At 42.0% G+C, this 22,273-nt stretch overlaps 1 protein-coding gene across 5 annotated transcripts in view; it reads left to right on the top strand.

The window, feature by feature from the left end:
* rab11fip2 (RAB11 family interacting protein 2 (class I)) overlaps window positions 1-22,273 on the top strand; it is a 127,341-nt gene that overhangs the window by 62,245 nt on the left and 42,823 nt on the right. For all 5 annotated transcript variants that reach the window (XR_011935549.1, XR_011935548.1, XM_072479493.1 and 2 more), the window contains exons 2-3: window positions 7,630-8,066; window positions 13,953-14,430. Coding sequence is in view for 3 of the 5 variants with exons in the window: in XM_072479493.1 (XP_072335594.1) it covers window positions 7,630-8,066; window positions 13,953-14,430 (915 nt within the window). In the remaining 2 variants the exon portion in view is untranslated. The remainder of the gene's footprint in view (window positions 1-7,629; window positions 8,067-13,952; window positions 14,431-22,273) is intronic.

Below are 22,273 nucleotides of genomic sequence, written 5' to 3'. Positions count from 1 at the left end.
TGAGCCATCTCTGCAACTCTGTTCCTATTATGGTTTCTTTGTCTGCAGGATCATTCTGTTTTTGAGTCTACATTTTTCATAGGTGGCAGCCTTGGCTCAGTGATGGCACTCTCACCTGTTAGTCAGGCGATAGTAGATGCACACTCCACTCTGGTGACTTGAATGCACAATCTGCGGACCCTGGCAGAACTCAAACTGAGTGTCTGTGAACAGGTTATTGCTGAGTAAGTGCCATTTGATAGCACTGTTGTTGATTCCTGCCATCACTTTGCTCATGATGGGGAGTAGATTGATAGGCGGTAATTGGCTGGGTTGGATTTATCCTGTTTCTTGTGTGCATGACACACCTGGGCACATTGCCGGGTAGATGCCAGTGTTGTAGCTATACTGGAACAGCTTGGCTAGGGGCATGGCAAGTTCTGGAGCACAAGCCTTCACGAGTAGTGCCCGAATATTGTCAGGGCCCATAACCTTTGCAGTATCCAGTGCCTTCAGCAGTTTCTTGATATCACGTGGGATGAATTATATTGGCTGAAGACTGGCATCTGTGATGCTGGGGACCTCAGGAGAGAAGGATCATCCACTCATCACTTCTGGCTGAAGAAGTTTTGTGAATACTTCATCCTTATCTTTTGCACTGATGTGCTGGGCTTCCGTAGAGTGGGGGATATGCCGGGCCATGAGGTTGCAGATTGTGGTTGAGTACAATTCTGCTGCTATTGATGGCGCATAGCGCCTCATGGATGCACAGTCTTGAGTTGCTAGATCGGTTTGAAATCTATCCAGTTCAGCACCAAGGTAGTGCCACACAACACAATAGCGGGTATCCTCGATGTGAAGATGGGACTTTTGTCTCCACAAGGACTGTGCAAAGTTCATTTTTGCCGATGCTGTCATGGACAGATGGACGTGCAGCAGGTAGGTTGGTGAGGATGAGGTCAAGTACGTTTTTTCTCTTGGTTCCCTCACCATCTGCTGCAGTTCCAGTAGGACCCGGCCAGCTCGGTCTGTGGTGGTACTACCGAGCCACTCTTGGTGATGGAAATGGAAGACCCCCACCCAGAGTATATTCTGCACCCGTGCCACCCTCAGTGCTTCGCCAAGTGGTGTTCAACATGGAGGAGTACTGATTCATCAGCTGATGGTGGACGGTACCTGGTAATCAGCAGGAGGTTTCCGTGCCCATGTTTAACCTGAAACCATGAGACTTCATTGGGTACAGAGTCAATGCTGAGGCCTCCCAGGGCTACTCCCTCCCAATTGTCTACCGCTGTGCCACCACCACTGCCGGTGAGACAGGACATACCCAGGAATGATGATAGTGGTGTCTAGGACATAGTCATACTCACTGAATCATACCTAACAGACAATGTCAGGCTGTTGCTTGACTAGTCTATGAGATAGCTCTCCCAACTTTGGCACAAGCCCCAGATGTTTGTAAAGACGACTTTGCAGGGCTGAGTTTGCCATTGTCATTTCCAGTGTCTAGGCCGATGCCAGGTGGCCTGTCCGGTTTTCATAGCTGTTGAATACAATTGAGTGGTTTGCTAGGCCATTTCAGAGGGTATTTAAGAGTAAGAGTCAAGCACATTGCTGTGGGTCTGGAGTCATATGCAGACCAGACCAGGTATGATTGGCAGGTTTCCTTCCCCAAAGGACATTAGTGAACCTCAACAATGGTTTCATGGTCATTATTGTACTTACTAATTCCAGATATTTTACTCCCTTTAAGTTCCACTATCTGCTGTAGTGGGATTCGAATCCATGTCCCCGGATCATTACCCTGGGTCTCTGTATTACGAGTCCAGTGGCAATATTATCCACTCGCCTCCTCTCATGGCTCTTTGTGGGACTTTTGAGTGCAAATTGGCTGGTGTATTTCCCTACATTAGAACAGAATGTTATTGCCTGCAGTGTACATTTGGGCATCCTGCAAATTAATTATTTGAATCCTATTGCGCATGCACCTCTTGCTGAATTAAGAAGCACTGCTCAAAAAGGAGTAATAACATATTTTATTTGAGAACTGTTTATTTTGTAAGATGTGTAATTTCTTACCATTGCTTTCAGAAATTTTCTTTCAGGGGTGTTATTGCTTTTCTTATTGCTCATGAGTAGTTTTATTTTGTATTTCCATGAAACAGTTACTGAGGACAGAATCTTATGCTCTGAAGTCTAAGTTCAGTGGCAGGCGCAGAGGTGTGTGAGATTCCCACTGGGGCCGTCGCGGAGCAGCTGATCATACCCAATATTGCGCTGGTCAGCTCATTAAATATGCATCCGCAAAGAGCTTGCTGATTTTTAAAAATGTATTTTTATTGAAGTTTTTACAATTATAGTATCGAAATGAAATGAAAATGAAAATCGCTTATTGTCACAAGTAGGCTTCAAATGAAGTTACTGTGAAAAGCCACGTTCCGGCGCCTGTTCGGGGAGGCTGATACAGGAATTGAACCATGCTGCTGGCCTGCCTTGGTGTGCTTTCAAAGCCAGCGATTTAGCCCTGTGCTAAACAGCCCCTGACCCCCACAATTAAGAAAAACAAGTCATAGGTATCAACACAAAATAGGTACAGCACATAACAGAAGTCATTACGAACATAGGAACAGATAAGATTGGATGAGTAGGGGACAACATCCCCAAAATGATCCCTCCATGAATACAAGATCTGTCAACATCAAAGCTGGAGACAGTCAACATCAGAGTTACCTTTCTTTGAAGCTATGGGTATGACATAACAGAGGAATAAAAAGATCTGAGGATCCCAGAACTAAGGGGGAATCACTTTTTTTAAATTTAGAGTACCCAATTATGTTTTTCCAATTAAGGGGCAATTTATCGTGGCCAATTCGCTTACCCTGCACATCACTATTGGGTTGTGTGGGCAAGACTCACGCAGACACGGGGAGAATGTGCAAACTCCACACGGACAGGGGCCGGAATCAAACCCGGATAACTTTTTTTAAAAAAATATATTTATTCTCCTTTTTCACATTTTCTCCCACATTTACACCCATCAACAATAAACAATAATCAGCAAGATATGTCAATCCCCATAATAACAACGATCCCATCCGCCCACCAACCCCCAAACATCAGCCCGCATGTTTACATAAACAAATGACAAAAAGGAATCGGGGATTACCCGTAGTCACCCTTAATCTACACAGACCCCCAACCACCCCGCTCACCCCCCCCCCCCCCCCCAACTAATGTTCGATGTTTTCCAGTTCTTGAAAGTGCATAATAAATAGTGCCCATGACTTGTAGAACCCCTCCAAGCTTCCCCTCAGTTCGAACTTAACCTTCTCAAGGGTCAAGTATTCCAACAGGTCCCCCCGCCACGCCAGGGCACTGGGTGGAGAGGCTGCTCTCCATCCCAGCAGGATCCGCCTTCGGGCGATCAACGAGGTGAAGGCTATGATATCTGCCTCCGCTCCCGTTTCCTGGCTGGTCCGACACCCCGAATATGGCCTCCTGGGGACCAGGGTCCAGTTTCACACGCACCACCTTGGAAATTACCCTAAACACCTCCTTCCAGTACTCCCCCAGCTTTGGACAGGACCAAAACATATGAACTTGATTTGTGCGCCGCCCCCCACCCCCCCCCCCCCCCTCCCCCACAACGCTCACACACATCCTCTACTCCTTCAAAAAATCGTCTCATCCTCGCCCTCGTGAGGTGCGCTCTATATACCACCTTCAGCTGTATCAGCCCCAACCTCGCACATGAGGTGGAGGCATTCACTCTCCGGAGCACCTCACACCAGACCCCCTCCTCTATAACCTCTCCCAGCTCTTCCTCCCACTTTGTTTTGATCCCTTCCAGTGGTGCCTTATCCTCTTCCAGAATAGCTCCATACACCGCTGACACTGACCCCTTCTCCAGTCCCCTTGTCGTCAACACCTTCTCCAGCAATGTGGAGGCCGGTTCCTCTGGGAAGCTCTGTATCTCCTTCCTGGCAAAATCCCGAACCTGCATGTACCTAAACACTTCTCCCTGTTCTAGCCCATACTTCGCTTCCAAGCGCCCTCAATCCTGCAAACCGACCCCGAAGAAACAAATCTTTTAGTGTCTTAATCCCCTTCTCTTCCCATTTCCGAAAACTTCCATCCCACCTCCCTGGCTCAAATCTGTGGTTCCCCCGAATCGGCATTTCCCTTGACCCTAAACCCAACCCGAAGTGTTGGCAAAACTGCCTCCAGATTTTCAATGAAGCTATTATTACCGGACTCCCTGAATATTTCCCCGGAGCTATCTGGAGCGGTGCTGTTGCAAGTGCCTTCAGCCCCGACCCCCTGCACAAATTCTCCTCCGTTCTGACCCACTGAGAATCAACCCCTCTGACCCAGCTCCGCACTTTCTCCACATTCGCCGCCCAGTAGTAGTACAACAGGTTCGGGAGACCCAAACCCCCTGCCTGCCTTCGCCTCTGTAGCAGCACCTTTCTCACTCTGGCCACCTTCCCTCCCCATATGAATGAGGTAATCCTTCCCTCAATCTCCCTGAAAAAAGACTTTGGCAGGAAAATCGGTAGGCATTGAAAAATAAACAGGAATCGCGGCAACACATTCATTTTAACCGCCTGTACCCGACCCGCCAGTGACAGAGGAAGGCCATCCCACCTTGCCAGATCGGCTTTCACTCTCCCCACCAAACTAGCGATGTTGTACCTGCGAAGCCTCCCCCGGGCAACCTTAAAAAGAGTCCCTGTTCTACGGAATGGCTGCTCCCCCCCCCCCCCCCCACCCCTGCCCCCACCAGGTGCACACCAGTTATATACAGTCGTAAAAGTGAACAATCTAATTTCTCCTGGTAAGGAACATCATTAGGGTGGGGCAACCAAATTCGGGCCAGTCATGATCTCATAGAATGGCAAAATAGACTTGATTGGGCCAAATGGCCTACTTTGCTCTTACTCTAATGGGTGAGGTGGCCTTTTAATGAGCATGCATGACATGCTGATGCATGCAAAATTTGTTGGGAAGCTCTGGAACTTGACTCCTGCAGTTCATCCCGACATCAGGAAACTGATTTTCGGCTTCACACCAAATTACAAGTTCCTTCACCTGCCACATTTCCAGCTGTTGGTGGCACTAGAAGATTCCACGCAATATGTTCTTTCCAAATTGTACACTGTTCTTGTTATTGCGTTGCCAGTGTGTAATTAGCTTAGCTCACTTGGTATTGAAAGCCAGTATTAACTTTGTGAAATTAAGGGCGGCATGTCGCGCAGTGGTTAGCACTGGGACTACAGCGCTGAGGACCCGGGTTCGAATCCCAGCCCTGTGTCACTGTCCATGTGGAGTTTGCACATTCTTCCCATGTCTGCGTGGGTTTCACCCCCACAACCCAAAGATGTGCAGGTTAGATGGATTGGCCACGCTAAATTGCCCCTCAATTGGAAAATAAAATAACATTAAAAATAATTGGGTACTCTTTTTAAAAAAAAAAAAAAAAAAAAATTTTAACTTTGAAATTGGTTCATAAGAATTTAGCTTGCAACAAATCATTTTTGAGATAGTCATTTGCAAATTGAAAATTAAAATGATCAAGAGTTGAAAATTGTAAAAAAGTCTTGGCATTCCAACTGTACACATTATACATATGCAGTCAAGCCAAGCGCTATTACTTCAAAAAAATAAAGAAAGCTTGCATATGAGTAACACAAGTTCTGCTTTTTTTGTAGCATCTAGCCTTGATCACTGATTTTCAAGTTATCTGAGAGATTGATATTAAGGGTACTATATTAAAGAAGATTGCTTGAAATTCATTCTGTATATCAAATGTTATGGGCCAGGGTTTAGAGAACCCCAAAGTGTATCATGTAGTTCACCTGACCCACAACTTTTAATAGATTGTGGTATGGGGAGCACACGGCCCACTCTACAGGTGTGGTACAGCAGAAATCAAAAAGTATGTTTTTGAAGCAAAACAATGTTTATTCTATGAACTCAAGTTAACCTTTTTAAAATATACAGTGAACATCTTAGCAACCATCAATTCAAATACAACCCCCAAAAAATGCACTAAGTAATCCTTACTTTCCTTTCAACATCCATATGACATAAAAAAGAACCTTTTAACAGAAGCACATCAGGCTTAAATTCACTACTGAGAACAGTTATCACTCTGAATTCACCAAATAATCAAGAAATAGTCTTTACATGGCAGACAGAATAACGTTACACCTTCTCTGCCTGACTGCAGCTCCAACACTGAAACAAAACCAAAAAAACACAGACACACCCAAGCTTATCTCAAAGTGAAACTAAAAAGCAGAGCCAGAGTTCAGCTCCACCCACACTCTGACATCACTGCAGTAACTTTAGCAGACTACCATTTCTTAAAGTGACATTCTCATGACACAAACATAAATGTTTTTCAATTTTATTATCAAACTTTTTAATTTGCTGGTATTGAGTTCAAGTTCATAATTAAAAGTCAATATTCTTAAGTACCTAGTTGTCATGTGCTTGTAATCCATGAACATGAGACCTTCTGCCAGCTCTCCTTGCTGAATAAATTTTAATGCAGCAAAAGCAATAAATAAGGGTGGTGCAGTGGTTTGCACTGCTGCCTCACGGCTCCGAAGGCCCATGTTCGATCCCGGCCCCGGGTCACTGTCCGTGTGGAGTTTGCACATTCTCCCCATGTCTGTCTGGATCTCACCCCCACAACCCAAAGATGTGCAGAGTAGGTGGATTGGCCACGCTAAATTGCCCCTTAATTGGAAAAAAAGGAATTGGGTACTCTTTTTAAAAATAAAAATAAAAATTTAAGCAATACATAAAAGTTTAAAGTACACAAGGTTGGCAGTGATGGTTATTGTTTGAGCTAAAGCCACTTCATTGATGGCAAAAGACAAAGTTAGTTGGCAAAATGCATCAAAAATACAAGATGCAATTTCTTAAACCAACAAGGTTTTAAAAATTGGGTTCTGTTATACATTATGCAAATATCGGAGTGCATCAGACTGTACACAACCTCGATGTACTGATATATACATAAACATTTTTAATACTCTTATTACACTCCTTCAGAACTCTTTTTGTGCAAATATTAAATCTAAAACCCCAACGCATCCTCTGTATAAAAATAGGAACAGTTAAATGTTTTTTCACTTTGTACTGTACAGTTTAGTTGGTTTTTTTGACAATTGTTTTAAACTAAACATAATGAATAAAGTGGGAATGTGCCTTAAGCAATGCTAACTACTTTGATACAACTTCTATAAGTGTTTTTTTGTATAATGAATTTTAATGCAGTAAAAGCAATAAATAAGGGCGGCATGGTGGTGCAGTGGTTAGCATTGCTGCCTCACAGCGCCGAGGATCCGGGTTCAACCCCAGCCCCAGGTCACTGTCCGTGTGGAGTTTGCCTGTGTGGGTCTCACCCCCACAACCCAAAGATGTGCAGAATAGATGGATTGGCCACGCTAAATTGCACCTTAACTGGGGGAAAAAATCGGGTGCTCTAAATTGCTTTTTTCAAAGGAGTATGTTTCTTTAAAAATACAGTTTTGAAAACTAGAAATTATTTTGTTTTGTTGAGCTAACCTGTGTCTATGGCTACCTTCTGTGTGCAAGTTCATATCCATAATAACAAGTCCTATGTCCTGTGTTTAGGTGGTTCAAGTTAAAGTCAAAACCAGGAAAGAAGGCAAAAGAAAGAGGTGCAATCCAGGTTTCCATCCAGTTCATGCGAAACAATATGACTGCAAGTATGTTTGACCTTTCCATGAAGGATAAAACGAGGTCCCCTTTTGCCATACTGAAAGACAAAATGAAGGGAAGGAAAAATGATGCCACTTTTTCTGACCATTCGTCTGCCATCATTCCAAGTACATCTGCTAACCCTGATCAAGAAGCATTGGAGCTAGATAAACAACTCAAATCAAAGCCAAAAAGAGCCTTCCTCTTGGGACCACAAAAGCTATCATCTGCCCAATCAATGTCAGATTTACCTGATCTCCGTCCATCGCTGGGAAAAATAAAATCCAATACCATAGGCCATGTAGTCTACAAACCAACTTCAGATTTGGTTCACTCCAGTGAAGATAAGGGTAAGTCTGTTCACAAAGTGCTAAGTATACTGATTTTGTTTGTTAAGTACACATTTCCATTCACTTTTTAAATAAATGGCTGAAGCTAGCTTGCTTCCTAAAGTAGCCATTTGTTTCCAGGTTTGGCTTTTGCAAACTTCTGTCTAGCTTGTACCCATAGAATCCCTACAGTGTGGAAGGAGACCATTCGGCCCATCTAGTGCACCGACCCTCCGAAAGAGCACTCTACCTAGGCTAACACCCCGCCCTATCCCCATTGATAATGTGCCAATCCACCTAACCTGCACATCCTTGGACTGTGGGAGGAAACCGGAGCACCCGGAGGAAACGAACGCAAACACTAGAAGAACGTTCAAACTCCGCAGTTACCCTAGGCCAGAATTGAACCCAGGCCCCTGGCACTGTGAGGCAGCAGTGCCAACCCATGTGCCGCCGTGCACTATTGAGGTGATTATTGGCTGTAAATAGAAATAAATTAAATACAAAATGATTTCATGAATTAATAGAAAGACATGCAACATCATGAAACTACTAACTTGTGGTCAGCTGTTTTTTATGTGTAGCTTTTGAACTGATAGAAGCTATTTTCACTGTAACCTGGACGTAAGCCCCTGTCTCCTGATGTGCCGTTATACTTGTGAAACTAAAATATCATGTAGGTAGATAGAATCTATTTTTGGATTGAATGAATTTGGCTTTGACATGCGTCTGCTGTACACATCTGTTGTATTTCAGAGCACCAAAGCAATACCGACTCCTGCTGTTTTAATGTAAAAATGGGTGTAATGAGATGAGGCAGGTATAACCAGAGGAAAATCCCAAGGCAGGAAAGGTTAGAATGACCAGAAGATTGGTAAAAGAGGTCTATTTTATGGAAGGTTTTAAAGAAGATTGCAGTGATGGGAGGAGTTTTAGGGAAGTAATTCCAGAGCATAGAAATAAAACAGCTGAAAATACAGCCAATAAGGGTGGAGAGCAGGAGGGAGATATGTAGTAATAATCTTTATTAGTGTCACAAGTAGGCTTACATTAACACTGCAATAAAGTTATCTGTGAAAATCCCCCAGTCACCACACTATGGCGCCTGTTCGGGTACACTGAGGGAGAATTCAGAATGTCCAATTCACCTAACAAGCACGTCTTCGGGACTTGTGGGAGGAAACGGAAGCACCCGGAGGTAACCCTCGCAGACACTGGGAGAATATGCAGGCTCCACACAGATAGTGACCCAAGCCAAGAATCGAACCCTGGTCCCTGGTGCTGTGATGCAACTGTGCTAACCATTGTGCTACCGTGCCGCCTATGTATAATGCTCCATTCCGGGAAACAGTGAGTTAGAGGTTGTCGTGTCTGTGGAGATTACAGATGGGGAGAACTGGAATCATGGAAGGATTGAAACCCCAGAAAGAGATTTTATATTGGCGGGCAGGAAGTCACTATACGTCATCAAGGACTGGTGTGATGGGTGAGAGTATCTTGATGATAGAAAATGCACATCAGTTTTTGAATCAGCCGAAGTTTGCTGATTGGGCGAGCATTCCAGTAAACCTGTCCATAATTGAAGGGATTGGAGGTATATTTGCTGAAGTAGAGAAGGCTAGAGGTGTAACCAGAAGGTGTCTGTGAATGAGAGGATGTAGGATGAGAAACCTTGCTCGAGCATGAAAACACATGCTGAGATTACAAATAGTTGTTTGACCCTTAATTGTGGCCAGGCAGGGGTTTGTGAAAGTGAAGTGTTTGTTCGGATCTGAAGGTGGCAGCTTCACTCTTCCAGTTGTTTTGCCAATTGTTTTGCTGGAGGAACTTAACAACTCCTCTAAAATAGAATGTTGAACAAGCAGTCTGGCAATATAGAAACAGTTAAGAAATTGAGAGGTTAGAGCTGGGTCTCATAAGGTGCGAGCTCTTCAATGTCTCCAAGGGAGGGTAGCATGTTCTTGAGAAAGGTGGGTCCAAGGATAAATTCTTCACTTTTCTTGCCACATATTTTGGTGTGTGATTTTATGCAATAATTAAAGACTACAGATACTTGGTCTACTTATATATATCCAGTAGGCTACAATCCTGAATACGTAAGCTTATTGTGTAAAATATTCCTTCAAAGTAGTTACATTGCCTAAGGATGATTGTAGGAAGAATATAAAAGTAATGACCAAATTTCAATGTAGATTCAGTTGGATGTTACCAGGGAAGATGGATTAAGGGAGGAGGAATATATAAAGAGAGACTTCCCTCATTTTTCATGTAGGATTGTGATGGGAGAAGTAGTGATGGATGTTTCTGTTGATCAACAAGATTGTAATGAGGGGTGAGTTATTTCCTCCAGATGATGGTCAGAATGTGAGTATTCAACCACAGACTCTTGAAGTAGATTCCAAGAGTGTTTTTTAAAAAGCAGTTGATAGTTGCTTTATCCTTGCTTTAGCCTATTAAGAGGTATGGATTATAGTGTGATTAGATTTGGGTGACTCATGAAGGAGTAGTATTGCTGCCCACTTGCTGGGCTTGAATATGTTTCTCCGCTATAACATTCTTTGATTTTCTAAGTATCTCCAATAATTGGAATGTTTGTTGTTCACTGAAACTTGGGGTTATCCTCCTTGTCTAACTTAATTTTCTAACAAGGGAGAAAAGTGTGGTTTGAACCTATGAATAAAGGTGTGAAATTTTCAACAACCTTGTGTTAATGTAGTAAAATGAACCAAGATGCTTTACAGGAACATTGTCAAACAAATACAACCCCAAACCACATAAGGAGATAAACTTGGATATGAGGTTTTAAGGAGTCTCTTAAAAGAAGATAGAGAGGTTTAAGGAGGGAATCCCAGACCTAAGGATCTAAGCAGGTGATCCCACAGCCACCAATGTGGGGAGTATTTAAAATCGGGATGTGCTGTAGGATCACAGTTTTAGAGCTGGAGGAGGTTACAGAGTTGGGGAGGTTGAAACAATGCAGGAATTTGGAAAAGGGTGAGAATCCTCACCAGGACTTAGGTCAATAATAATAATCTTTATTGTCACAAGTAGGCTTACACTAACACTGCATTCTGCTGTGAAAAGCCCCTAGTCGCCACATTCCGGCGCCTGTTTTTTTGGGGGGGCGATTGCGAATATTCAATTCACCTAAAAGCACGTCTTTTGGTACTTGTGGGAGGAAACCGGAGCACCTGGACGAAACCCACGCAGACAGGGAGAACGTGCAGACTCCATACAGACTGACCCAAGCCGGGAATCGAACCTGGGACCCTGGAGCTGTGAAGCACCAGTGCACCCACTGTGCTACCATGCTGCCTCACAAGCTCAGGGGTGATGGGTGAACGGGACTTAGTACAAGCTGAGTTTTGGATGTCCTCCAGTTTATAAAGGGTGGAAACTGGGAGGCCAGCCTGGAGTAGGCTCAAATAATCAAGTCTCGAGGTAAAGAAGGCATGGATGGTGGTTTCAGCAACAGATGAATGCACTCAAAAACTTTAAATCCTGATGGTGTTAACATAAGAATTATCATCTTGGAGCAGGAAAGGCTAAGAGGAGATTCTTTAATATCATCAATAGTTTAGGTAGAATAAATAGAGAACCTGTTTCCAATGGCTGAAGGGCTGACAACCCGAGGCTACAGATTTTTAAGGTAATTAGCAAAAGAACCAGAGACAAAATGAGAAAAACTTTTATTCGATGAGCAGTTAGGACTGAAATGCACTAGAAGGTGCATACAGATGCAATAGTCACCTTCAAAAGTGAATAGATAAATACTTAAAACGGGGAAAAAAATTAAGGAAAATGGGGGGGGGGGGAAACCAGCCTCCTTTGCTGTAATATTCTATGGTAGAGTTAGTTTGGTTGAGGTGTGAGAGGGAGAGAATATTTGAAGTCAACTTGTGTAATATTAGAGAGGTTTGGGTTTCAGTACCTTTTTTTTAAAGACCCATATCCTTTCCTCCTTGTTTCTTATCCTGTATTCTCCCCATGTTGTGAATAGACAGGCTAAGAGTGAGGGGCAAGATTGGCTCCAAACCTACATGACAATTGCTTTATAGCCATCCATGACGAATTACAGAGGAATATCCCAGGAATATCAGCCTTCCTGTTTTTCTTTTTTTTTTTAAAGAGATGCCTAAAATCTGCTTGCCAACAATCTGAATAGTAGTAAAGTTAAGACAAGTAATTTGATACATGGGAGAAGATGGGTGAAAACTCCACCATCACATGTTGTAATACAGAACGGTAAAACGGCAGTATACTATGCCATCATATGTTTTGAGTTTATCATTACATTTGATAATAAGGGAACTTATCCATTTAGTATGCCAAACAAGCTATAATAGTATTAGCTCTGTATTTAAAACTTTGAAATTAATCTTGTTTTGATCCGAGGCTCCTCTATTCAGATGTTTTTTAAAAAGTGGCTCTTACTGTCATCTGTGGGTCAGTTGGTACCACTCTTGCCTCGGGGTTGCAAATTTATGAATTTAAGTCAAACTTCAGGGCTTGAGTGCAAAGGTCAAGACACGCACACCAGTGCAGTACTGGGGGGAGTGCTGTCTTTCAGATTGGATGTTGAACTAAGACCCCCATCTGTCTACTTGGATGGATGTAAAAGATCCCATTCACTAATTTTAAGAAAAGGGTGGGAGTTACTCCAATTAAATCTCAATCACCACCACTAAAACAGATTTCGGTTTGCGGGAGCTTACTGTGCGCAAATTGGCTGCTGCGTTTCCTACATTACAAGCTCATGGTGTCAGTGCAAACACTAGCAAACGGAGCTGCATACAGCAACCACACACCCGACACAACCCAGGTCCAATCCAAACTTCTCCAACATCAAACACATGCATGTGTTTCAAAGCTATCGGAATCTCCTCCAGGCCCACTAGCACTTCCAACTCCTCCCGCAAATCCTCCACCACCTTGGGAAACTCCAAATCCCCAGAAACTCGCCATCCCTCATCCATCCTCCAGCAGCTCCGACATATGAAACCTCTCATAAAAGGCCCTAAACACTCCATTCATCTTATCTGGGGCTGACACCAGTCTACGCTCCAAATCCCTAACCTGAACAATCTTCCTGGCCGCCACTTTAATTGGTGAACAAAGAGAAGGCTGGCCTCCCACCCATACACCGCCCATTTCGCCCGCCTCAATTGCTGCACTGCCCTGTCCGTGGACAGCAAGTCAAACTACATTTGTAGTTTTTTCCTGCACACCCAAAAGCTCCGGGTAGGGTCCCTCGCATACCTACGACCCACCTCTAGAATCTCATCCACCAGTTTCCGTTGCTCCTCCCTCGTCTCCCCGTCCACAATGTGCCTTAAACGCTATGATCATTCCCCTGATCACCACTTTCAGCTCCTCCTACAAAATGGAGGGAGCGACCTCCCTGTTATCATTTGTTCCACATACTCCCCTATGGCTCTCAAAATTCTCACACAACCTCAAGTCCGATAGCAGCCCTACGTCTAACCGCCACACCGTACGAACGCTCCCAACATCCAACACCAGGTGCACCCAATGTGGGACATGAAGTTGCCTTTCCATTCTCCACACCAACCTTCTGGGTTAGAACCCAAAATCGGGATCAAAATGCCGGGACCCTGGCAGGAGCCACCTTTCAAGCGACCTGCTTTCACATGCTGTCACCGGAAGTCAAATGTATGTCATTTTTAACATAAATGTTTTAAAGTTGAAAGTCCGAGCCATTAAATTATTGCACTTTTTTACTGTTTTAAAATGTTCTTAAGATTTATTTAATGTGTGTATTATATGTATGTTTGATTTGCATTTTCCACTTTTGGAAGACGTTCTTCAAGCTACTTAAGTTATTTCTGTTTTAATATAGATTATGGCTTAAATTTAAGCATTTTCTCCCAATTAAAATCATTGCAGGAAATGAACCCCTGGCAAAGTCACCTCACAGGCGATCACAAAGTATGGACACCTCCAAGATGAACCAATTTGATCTAATTTCTGTCTCAAAGAATGGGAATGATCCAACAAAGTCACCAGCTGATCCATTTTCGAAGCAAGGAGTGTATGTACCACAAAAGGCCGCAACACTGCCAAGAAGCAGAAATCCTTTTGACAACAGCAGTGACTCCTGGCAGATCAGAGACACACGGTTAGAAACCGCAGCAAATTACAGACATCCAGAAATTAAAAGAGAGACCAAGAGAGACAAAGAGAAGGAGAAAATTAGCCTTTTTGCACGTGTGACTGGCAAGAAAGATACCAAAAAGTCTGAAAAGACTACCAACATGAAAGCGGGTGGTTCTAGTGATGCAAAACCACCAAACCCATTTTCTGGAAACTTTCTCAGCAGTTTTGAATTGGATTCCAAAAATCCATTTGTCACAAATTACAACAGGTATTTTTTTTTTTAAAACTTTGCAGACTTATGGGTCCAACTATATTGAAATGTACTAATATTGACTGAGATTGTTACAATACATAAAACTCACTAAAGACTATCTGACATTAGGCCTGCTACTAAATTTTATAATCCCTATTTGAAGATGTATTCAATCACTGTAAAAACCACTTTTTAAAAATATTTTTATTCTTTTTCACATTTTCTCCCAAATTTACACCCACCAACAATAAACAATAATCAGTAACAAATATGTCAATCCCCATATCAATAACAACGATCCCACCCTCACGCCAACTGTAAGAACCACTTCTATTATGTTTTAAATATAATTGTTACAAGAGTTTAATTATGTACTGCGTGTTTTAGAAGTAAAGGATATCAAGCTTTTGACTACAGATTATGTCAGTGTTCTGTGGTTGCAAGTACATTTTGAATTGACTGACCATGGGTTCAGCTGAAAGACTGTTCTGTTTTTCAAGGTTAGCCTGTTGGCTTTGAATAATGTAGGAATTTGCCAACTTGGCTGGAAGTTTAAACTTTCATTAGTCATCAAATTTATTTTGACAATTTATGAATGAGCGTAATATAATATCTTCTCCACCTTTTAATGACATCCATATACACCCATCGGTTGCAACTTTAATTGTTTTTGTGAAGCTTTCTACTAAAAATTGAATTTATGGATATTCCCAATAATTTAACCTTTTTATAGGTAATTTTGAACAACAAATTGTAACGTCAATATTGGTGGTGCCTTTAAAACAAAATTCAAATCCTAGTGCAGACCCTTGCATCTCGTAGATTTCCTGCAAAATTATGTAAATCAAGGTATACCTGTACGTTCTTTTCCCCTTCCTACTTTGTTCATTTCAGTGGCATTCAAAGCCTAAATTGAGAAACAGGTGTTAAAGGTTGAGCCATAATACAGGATGCATCCAAGTTACAAAGACTGAAACCGAAACTGAAGCCGTGGAGCGGGATTCTCCGGTCTCTCTAGTCTTTCATTGATGTCGTCCCACTCCGTCGGGAAACCCATAGGAAGGGGTGCGCTGCCAGCAGGACCAGAGAATCCCGCCGCCAGCAAATGGCGGGAGAACTCAGGCCATGGTATCCTGTGGAAACTATTTAATTTTAAGTGGCACCCAAATTTGATTTTAATAGCATGCCAACAGTACCAGGAAGAGAGAAAATTGTGGAATTTGATTTTGAGGTGTTGAGAAAGAATAATTAAGAGTAGGAGTTTGTAATTTGTTGTGACAAGGTTTGCAGTTTAGGAGGTAAAAAAGTAATATTTGGAGCACCACAGGCAAATTCATACCAGGCATTCAGGTTCAAAATTAAGAACACGAGTAGGAAAGATGTTTAGAACAAGAACATAGAATCACTACAGTGCGGAAGGGAGCCATTCAGCCCATCAAGTCTGCACCGACTATCTGAATAAGCACCCTAACCTCGGCCCACTCCTGCACCCTATCCCCGTAAACCCACCTAACCTTTGTAGGCTAGGGGGTAATTTAGCATGGCCAATCCACCTAATTTGCAGACTTTTGGACCATGGGAGGAAACCGGAGCATCTGGAGGAAACCCATGCAGACACTGGGAGAACGTGCAAACTCCACACAAACACACCCATGGTCGGAATCGAACCCACGTTCCTGGCGCTGTGATGCCGCAGTGCTAATCACTGTGCCACCGTGCTGTCCCACTGTCTGTTAGAATATGTTTACTCAACGGGTAAGACTGGTAGAATAAAATAAGTTATCAGGAAAGACCACGGAAGTGGACTTCATGTGGATTCAAGTGTTAACTATATCCTGGTGGTGAATTTAGGTTTGACCACAAATGGTAGTCACTTGTTGGATCGAATGGCCTTTTTCCTTTACAGAAGTACTAATGTTTTGTATATTAAGTTTATATTGTCAGCTTATTGCAGTGTTTCAATGCACATGTGGATATATAATCACTGGTCTAAAAATATTTAAACAACAAACATTCACAATATATTTCTTGTGATGTCACTTCATCTCCCAGTACACCGGGATCAAAAGCTACATTCCTCTGATGAGGAAGTTATTCATTTTCATTTCCAGCATTCTCTTAAAAACACATGTTCAATTGTCTTAACTGTTTAAAAATATGCAGAGGATAGACTTGTGCAACATTAACTGGTTGGAAAGTTCAAAAATAGTCCGCTGCAGGAATAATGCACAAATACTAAGATTTAATTTACCTACAGTTGTGGCATGTTGAGCTCTAGGTATTGACTTCACCAGCAAATTAGAAGTTATAAATACATTCTGAGAAACTGTTTGAAAATGTACAAGCAGTCTTTTACTTTGCACTCGGTATAGTGAAATATTAAACCCAATTTGCATAAACATATTTGATCTTCCATCTGGTGCACAAGAAGAAATCATTTAGCCTGAACTAAAAGCAGTATGATTTCAGCTTGTTGGACTTTCAGGCTCTTGTTGATTTGGGTTGGTATTGTGCTTAACTTTTACGTATAAATTTAGAAAGATTTGTGGTCTGCATGCCAACTGTATATGACATACCAGTTTGAGTGGACAGTAAGAAAAAAAAAAGTTGACTGGTTTATGGACTATGGAAAAATGTTTTTTTGTATGGATCTTGATGTGCATTGGTTTCCTGAGTACCACGTTAGTTTTAACTGTTGGACAAATGCTACTCCAACTCTTGGCCATGAATTAAGTGGTTTACTCTGGAGGAAGATCTGAGTGATATTCAGTTGCTGTATTATACATTAATTGGTGTGTGGTTATTTGGTACCACAGCTCTTCCAAGATGACTTTCTCATCAATTTCTGTTGTGCAGAAGTCTCAAACTCCTTTGATTTTTCTCGTGCCTCCAAACTATCTGCAATTTTTGAAGCTTGTGTACTCCATGTTCTTCAAATTCTCAAATTATTGAATTATTTTAAATATTTATATGGAAAACCATAATGCTAATTGCTTTGCATTCCTATAACATCTAGGTGGATAAGCTTCATGTGCTTGTTCAAAAGTCTGCGCTCTACTTATGGGGAAACACTTTTGTTTCTGAACAGAGAATAGCTAAGTGACTGTTTGGATGCTCAAAACATTGATACTTTCAAGATTCAAGGACCATTCCACGGGGACCGCATCTTGAGCTAATTTTTAGAAATATCACTCGGGCAGCATTTGCAAAAGTTCACAAACATTTCTGTTTCAGTTTTCAGCCCAAGTATGCTTTGCAGTTTCGCAAGTCTGTTTTGACTACAAGTGTGTTCCTCCTGGTTTAGATGAAACAGTTTTCCTCCTAATTATTGCTGGGTTAGAACTCTATGGGGTATGTGGAGGCTCCTGAATGATGAAGAAGTAAGATTACTTACCACATGGGGTCTTCCTTATTTTTCTAATGCACTCAGTCTTTACATACCAAAGTTAGTCCCATTGGAATTTCTTTCTACAGTTAGTGTTTTTCGATATTACATTTCTGTATAACTTACTATGTTATATAATTTATCCGTGACCACTGGAAGTGACCTGCCCCATTAGTCCACAGGAGAGATGCCTGTTAAGTGGAGGGGGGAGAATTACACAGGCCATGGCCTGATGCTTTTGACAATGTCTTCCAAAGGGACTATCTCCAAATCTGCACTCTCCATTGTCGACCTGTACTTCTTGCACTCCATCATTTAAGAAAGGTGAGAGAGGGAAACCAGGAAATTATATATCTGTTGGTCTAGCATCTGTTTGGGAAGTTACTGGAATCTATAATTAAGGATAGAGTGGTTGCGTACTTGGAGAAATTTGAATGATTTCAATAGAGCCAACATGGATTTGCAAATGGTAGGTCATGTCAAATCAGCCAAATTAATTATTTTGAGGCAATATTATAGTAGAAGACTAGGGAATGTCAATGAATGTAATTTATATGGACACCACAAAAGTATTCGGTAAGATTCCAGGGAATACAAACGGCAAAGCTAATGGAACCAAAGGCAAATTATTGACCTGGTTAAAATACAAGAGTAAGGATAATAGTGTCATTGAATCCGAAGGAACTGATTGATGATGTCCCACAAGGACCTGTGCCGAGGCTTCAACTGTTCACTATATCCTTTGATGAGTTGGACAACACTATAGAGAGCCACGTATCCAAGTTTGTCAATGACATAGAGGATAGTGGTATACTAAGAAGTATGGGAGCGTAAAATTAGAAACATTTCAAGTTTAAGTTAGTGGGGAAAAACTGGTCGATGGATTTCAACACCGATAAGTCTTCCATTTTGGACCAATAAAAGATAGAATCCACGTATTGTTTAAATGCTGAGCCGCTAGGAACAACAGGGATCTAAAGGGATGAAGGGGTCTGTGGAAATGGATCACTAAAATGTAGTAGACATGTGCAAAAAAAAACCACATCAAAATGGGCTAATGGCATGTTAGAAGGCTAGGATATAAAAAGGTTTTGCCACCGCTATACTAAGACATGGATGGACCACATCTGGAGTACCATATACAGTTCTGGGCTCCACACCTTAGAATATATGGGCCTTGCAAGGATTGCAGAATACATTCACCAGAAACTTGTCAGAATCCAAGGGTTTAAATTATGAAAAGAAAGTACATAAAACTGACTTTTATTCCCTGTAATATAAAAGGTTACGGATGATTTGATTGCAGTTTAAGGATTTTTAAAGGAATTGCTATGAGACAGAACTTTTCTACTGGTTGGGAAAGTTGAGGACAAGGAGACGTAGCCTTAAGATAAGAGCCAGGCCATTGAAGAGAATTATGGAATTTTCTCCCAGAAAAAGCAGTAGATGCTAGCTCAATTAATTTTAAATCATGATTGATTTTGTTGGGCAAGAGTGTAAAAGAATATGGAGCCACAGCAGGTAGAGGGCTTTAAGATGCTTGTTGAATTCTTTGAGGCCTTGATGAGGGCAGCACATTTGATGTAACCTACGTAGATTTTAGTGAGGCTTTTGGCAAGGTTGGGCATGGCAGACAGATGAAAAGTATGAGACGGGATCAAAGAGTAAATGGCAAGTTTATCCAAAAGTGGCTCCGTGACAGGATGCCAGATGCAGTGGTTGACGACGGTATTTGTAACAGGCAGGCTGTTTTCCTTGGAATTCCATAGAGCTCAGTACTCTTATCTCTTGCTTTTCTTCATATATCTCAGTAACTGAAACATATGCAGAACATGCACATGCAATGCAGAACAATGTCAGCAGCGCGGGTTCAATTCCCGTACCGGTCTCCCTGAACAGGCGCCAGAATGTAGCAACTAGGGGCTTTTCACAGTAACTTCATTGAAGCCTACTTGTGACAATAAGCGATTATTATTATATGATTAAGAAGTTTGCAGATGATAAAAAATTGGTGTGATTGATAGTGAGGAAGAAAGCTGTAAACTGCAGCAAGATATTAATGGACTGGTCAGGTGGGTAGAAAAGTGTCAAATAGAACTCAAATTGGTTAAGTAGGAGGTAATGCAGCTGAGAAGGGTAAACAAAGCGATGAGATACACAAGGGTAGGATGCTGAAATGTAAAGGAGCAGAGCCCACAGATCCCTGAAGGTCACAGGACACTTAGTTCAGAAGCCATACAGAATGTCTTCATTATTGGCCAACATGTAGAATATAAGAGCACACAGGTTACTCCTAAAATGGGATGAAACACAAGTTAGTCCACAGTTACTACAAGCCTGTTCCAGTATTCAACTAGATCATGGCTGATTGTCACCCTCACTGCCATTTTCCCGCACCATCCCCATAACCCTTGATGTCTTTGATATCTAGCAATCTAACAATCTCTATCTTGAATGTACTCGATGACTGAGCCCCCAAAGCCCTCTGGGAGAAGAATTCCAAAGTTTATCACCGTCCAAGTGAAGAAATTCCTCCTAATCTCGGTCCTAAATAGCCTAGCCCTTATTCTGAGACGGTGTCCCTTGGATCGAGACCCCCACAGCCAGTGGAGTATCCATCGCTATATGTAGAGGGCTAGGTTATAATGGTAGGATGTGTTTCTGCAGTGATTAAAAATCCCTGCATAGGGCACAACTGGAGTACTCTGTAGTTTTGGGCACTGCATCTCAGAAAGGATATAATGGCATTGGCAGTGCAGATTCACCAGAATGTTATGAGGGCTCTCATGGTTACATCACAAGGAGATTACATAAACTAAGCTTGTTTTCCATGGAATATAGAAGGTATAAAAAGGTGATTTAAACGAGGCTTTTAAGATTCAGAGAAACCTTTTCTGCTGGTGGGGGAAAAGAGACAGCAGTAAAATCAGGGTGATAATGTGTAACACTCCATCAAAAAGTTCAACCAATAAAATAGATTCTTACCAGTTACTGCACGTGCACTGCATGCATGTGCTTACACATCCATGTGAATTTAGTTAAGATTCCCATCAGCCACGGAGCTGATTATTCCACTCCTGCTCATGTGAACACCAAAATCATTCAATTGGTCATCTGTATCCTTTTTTAATCAGCTTGAAGCTAGATTAGTATTCCACTCCCCTCTACACAAGCAAAGCATCTGTCATTTTTCAAAGCAACAAAGTGGAGAAAACAACATGTGAGCAACATCCGTGGAAAATGTAGCAGCGGAACAGGAGCGATACAATTACATTGGGCTATTGTCATGTGAGAGTACCTTTTAAGATATGGATGTTTAAGCAATGTACCTTTAAGAAATGGAGCTGATTATATTACTGAATTGATGTCAGCGGGTGGGGGGAGCTGAGCTCACTTCTGTTTTTGGTTTCAGTTTGAGGGGAAAGCTGGGAGTGTGTGTGTTTTGCTGAGAGCTGCAGGAAGAAACTGAGCTGGTCTGTTGATATCTGCAAATCCAAAGACTATAAATATATTGAATGTAACCTCATGTCTGTTTTTGAAGGTTTGAAGTCTTTTGGAGGTTTAAAGGAACAGTTTGAAGGATTATTTAGTCTTGTAGTCTTTTGGGGTTATCTTTGAAGTAATAGGTGTTAAGATATTCAATGTTTGTTTTTAAAAGGTTAAATTGAGTTCATAGAATAAACATTGTTTTGTTTTAAAAACCATTTGTCCATAATTGCTGTATCACACCTGGAGAGTATGCCGTGTGCTTCCCGCACCACAATTTATTCAAAGTTGTGGGTCGGTTGAACTCCATGAAACACTTTGGGGTTCTGTAAACCCTGACCCATAACAATCGGGGGCTAGAGGGGGATAAAAGTCTATCTATTGGATTGGCTTAGTGAACTTAAAGACAGTGTGGGGTGAGCATATTGTGGTTGCTTTTCAGGTGTGGTATTCTAGTTTAACTAGGGAGAGTGTTGTGGACAATGGCTCTTTCAGAGGCTCAGGTGTTATTGGGGGTGGAGACGGTCACACGCAGTACCTTACGGACAGAGACTAAAAGCAGACTGTTAGATTTGGCAAAAACATTGTAGTTAACATTACCTGACAAAATATGAGGTAATTATGACGGTGGTTAAGCATTTAAAGTTGCCTGAGATACCGTTTGATTCATTGGAAATGAAAGAGAGAGAGAGGAAAAAGAAAGAGAGAGAGAGGAAAAAGAAAAGGAGAGAGATGAAATGAGAAAAGAAAGAATAGCCATAGCAGAACAAAAACAAAGAGAAAGGGAGATACAGATCAGGGAAAAAGATAGAGAGAGAGCTTGAACTTCAGAAAATGGCCATGAAACATGACAGTCAGTTAAAATTGGCAGATGTAAAAGGAAATGTACAGTTGGAGGATAGTGAGAAAGAGAGTCGAAGGCTTGGTGGGAATCTATTTAAATATGCCCAAGCATTGCCAAGGTTTGACGAGAAGGAAGTGGAAGCC

The sequence above is a fragment of the Scyliorhinus torazame genome, chromosome 16 (assembly GCF_047496885.1).
Source record: "Scyliorhinus torazame isolate Kashiwa2021f chromosome 16, sScyTor2.1, whole genome shotgun sequence".
Classification (NCBI taxonomy): domain Eukaryota; kingdom Metazoa; phylum Chordata; class Chondrichthyes; order Carcharhiniformes; family Scyliorhinidae; genus Scyliorhinus; species Scyliorhinus torazame.
The sequence above is the reverse complement of the archived record's forward strand: the minus strand, read 5'-3'. Positions and strand labels throughout refer to the sequence as shown.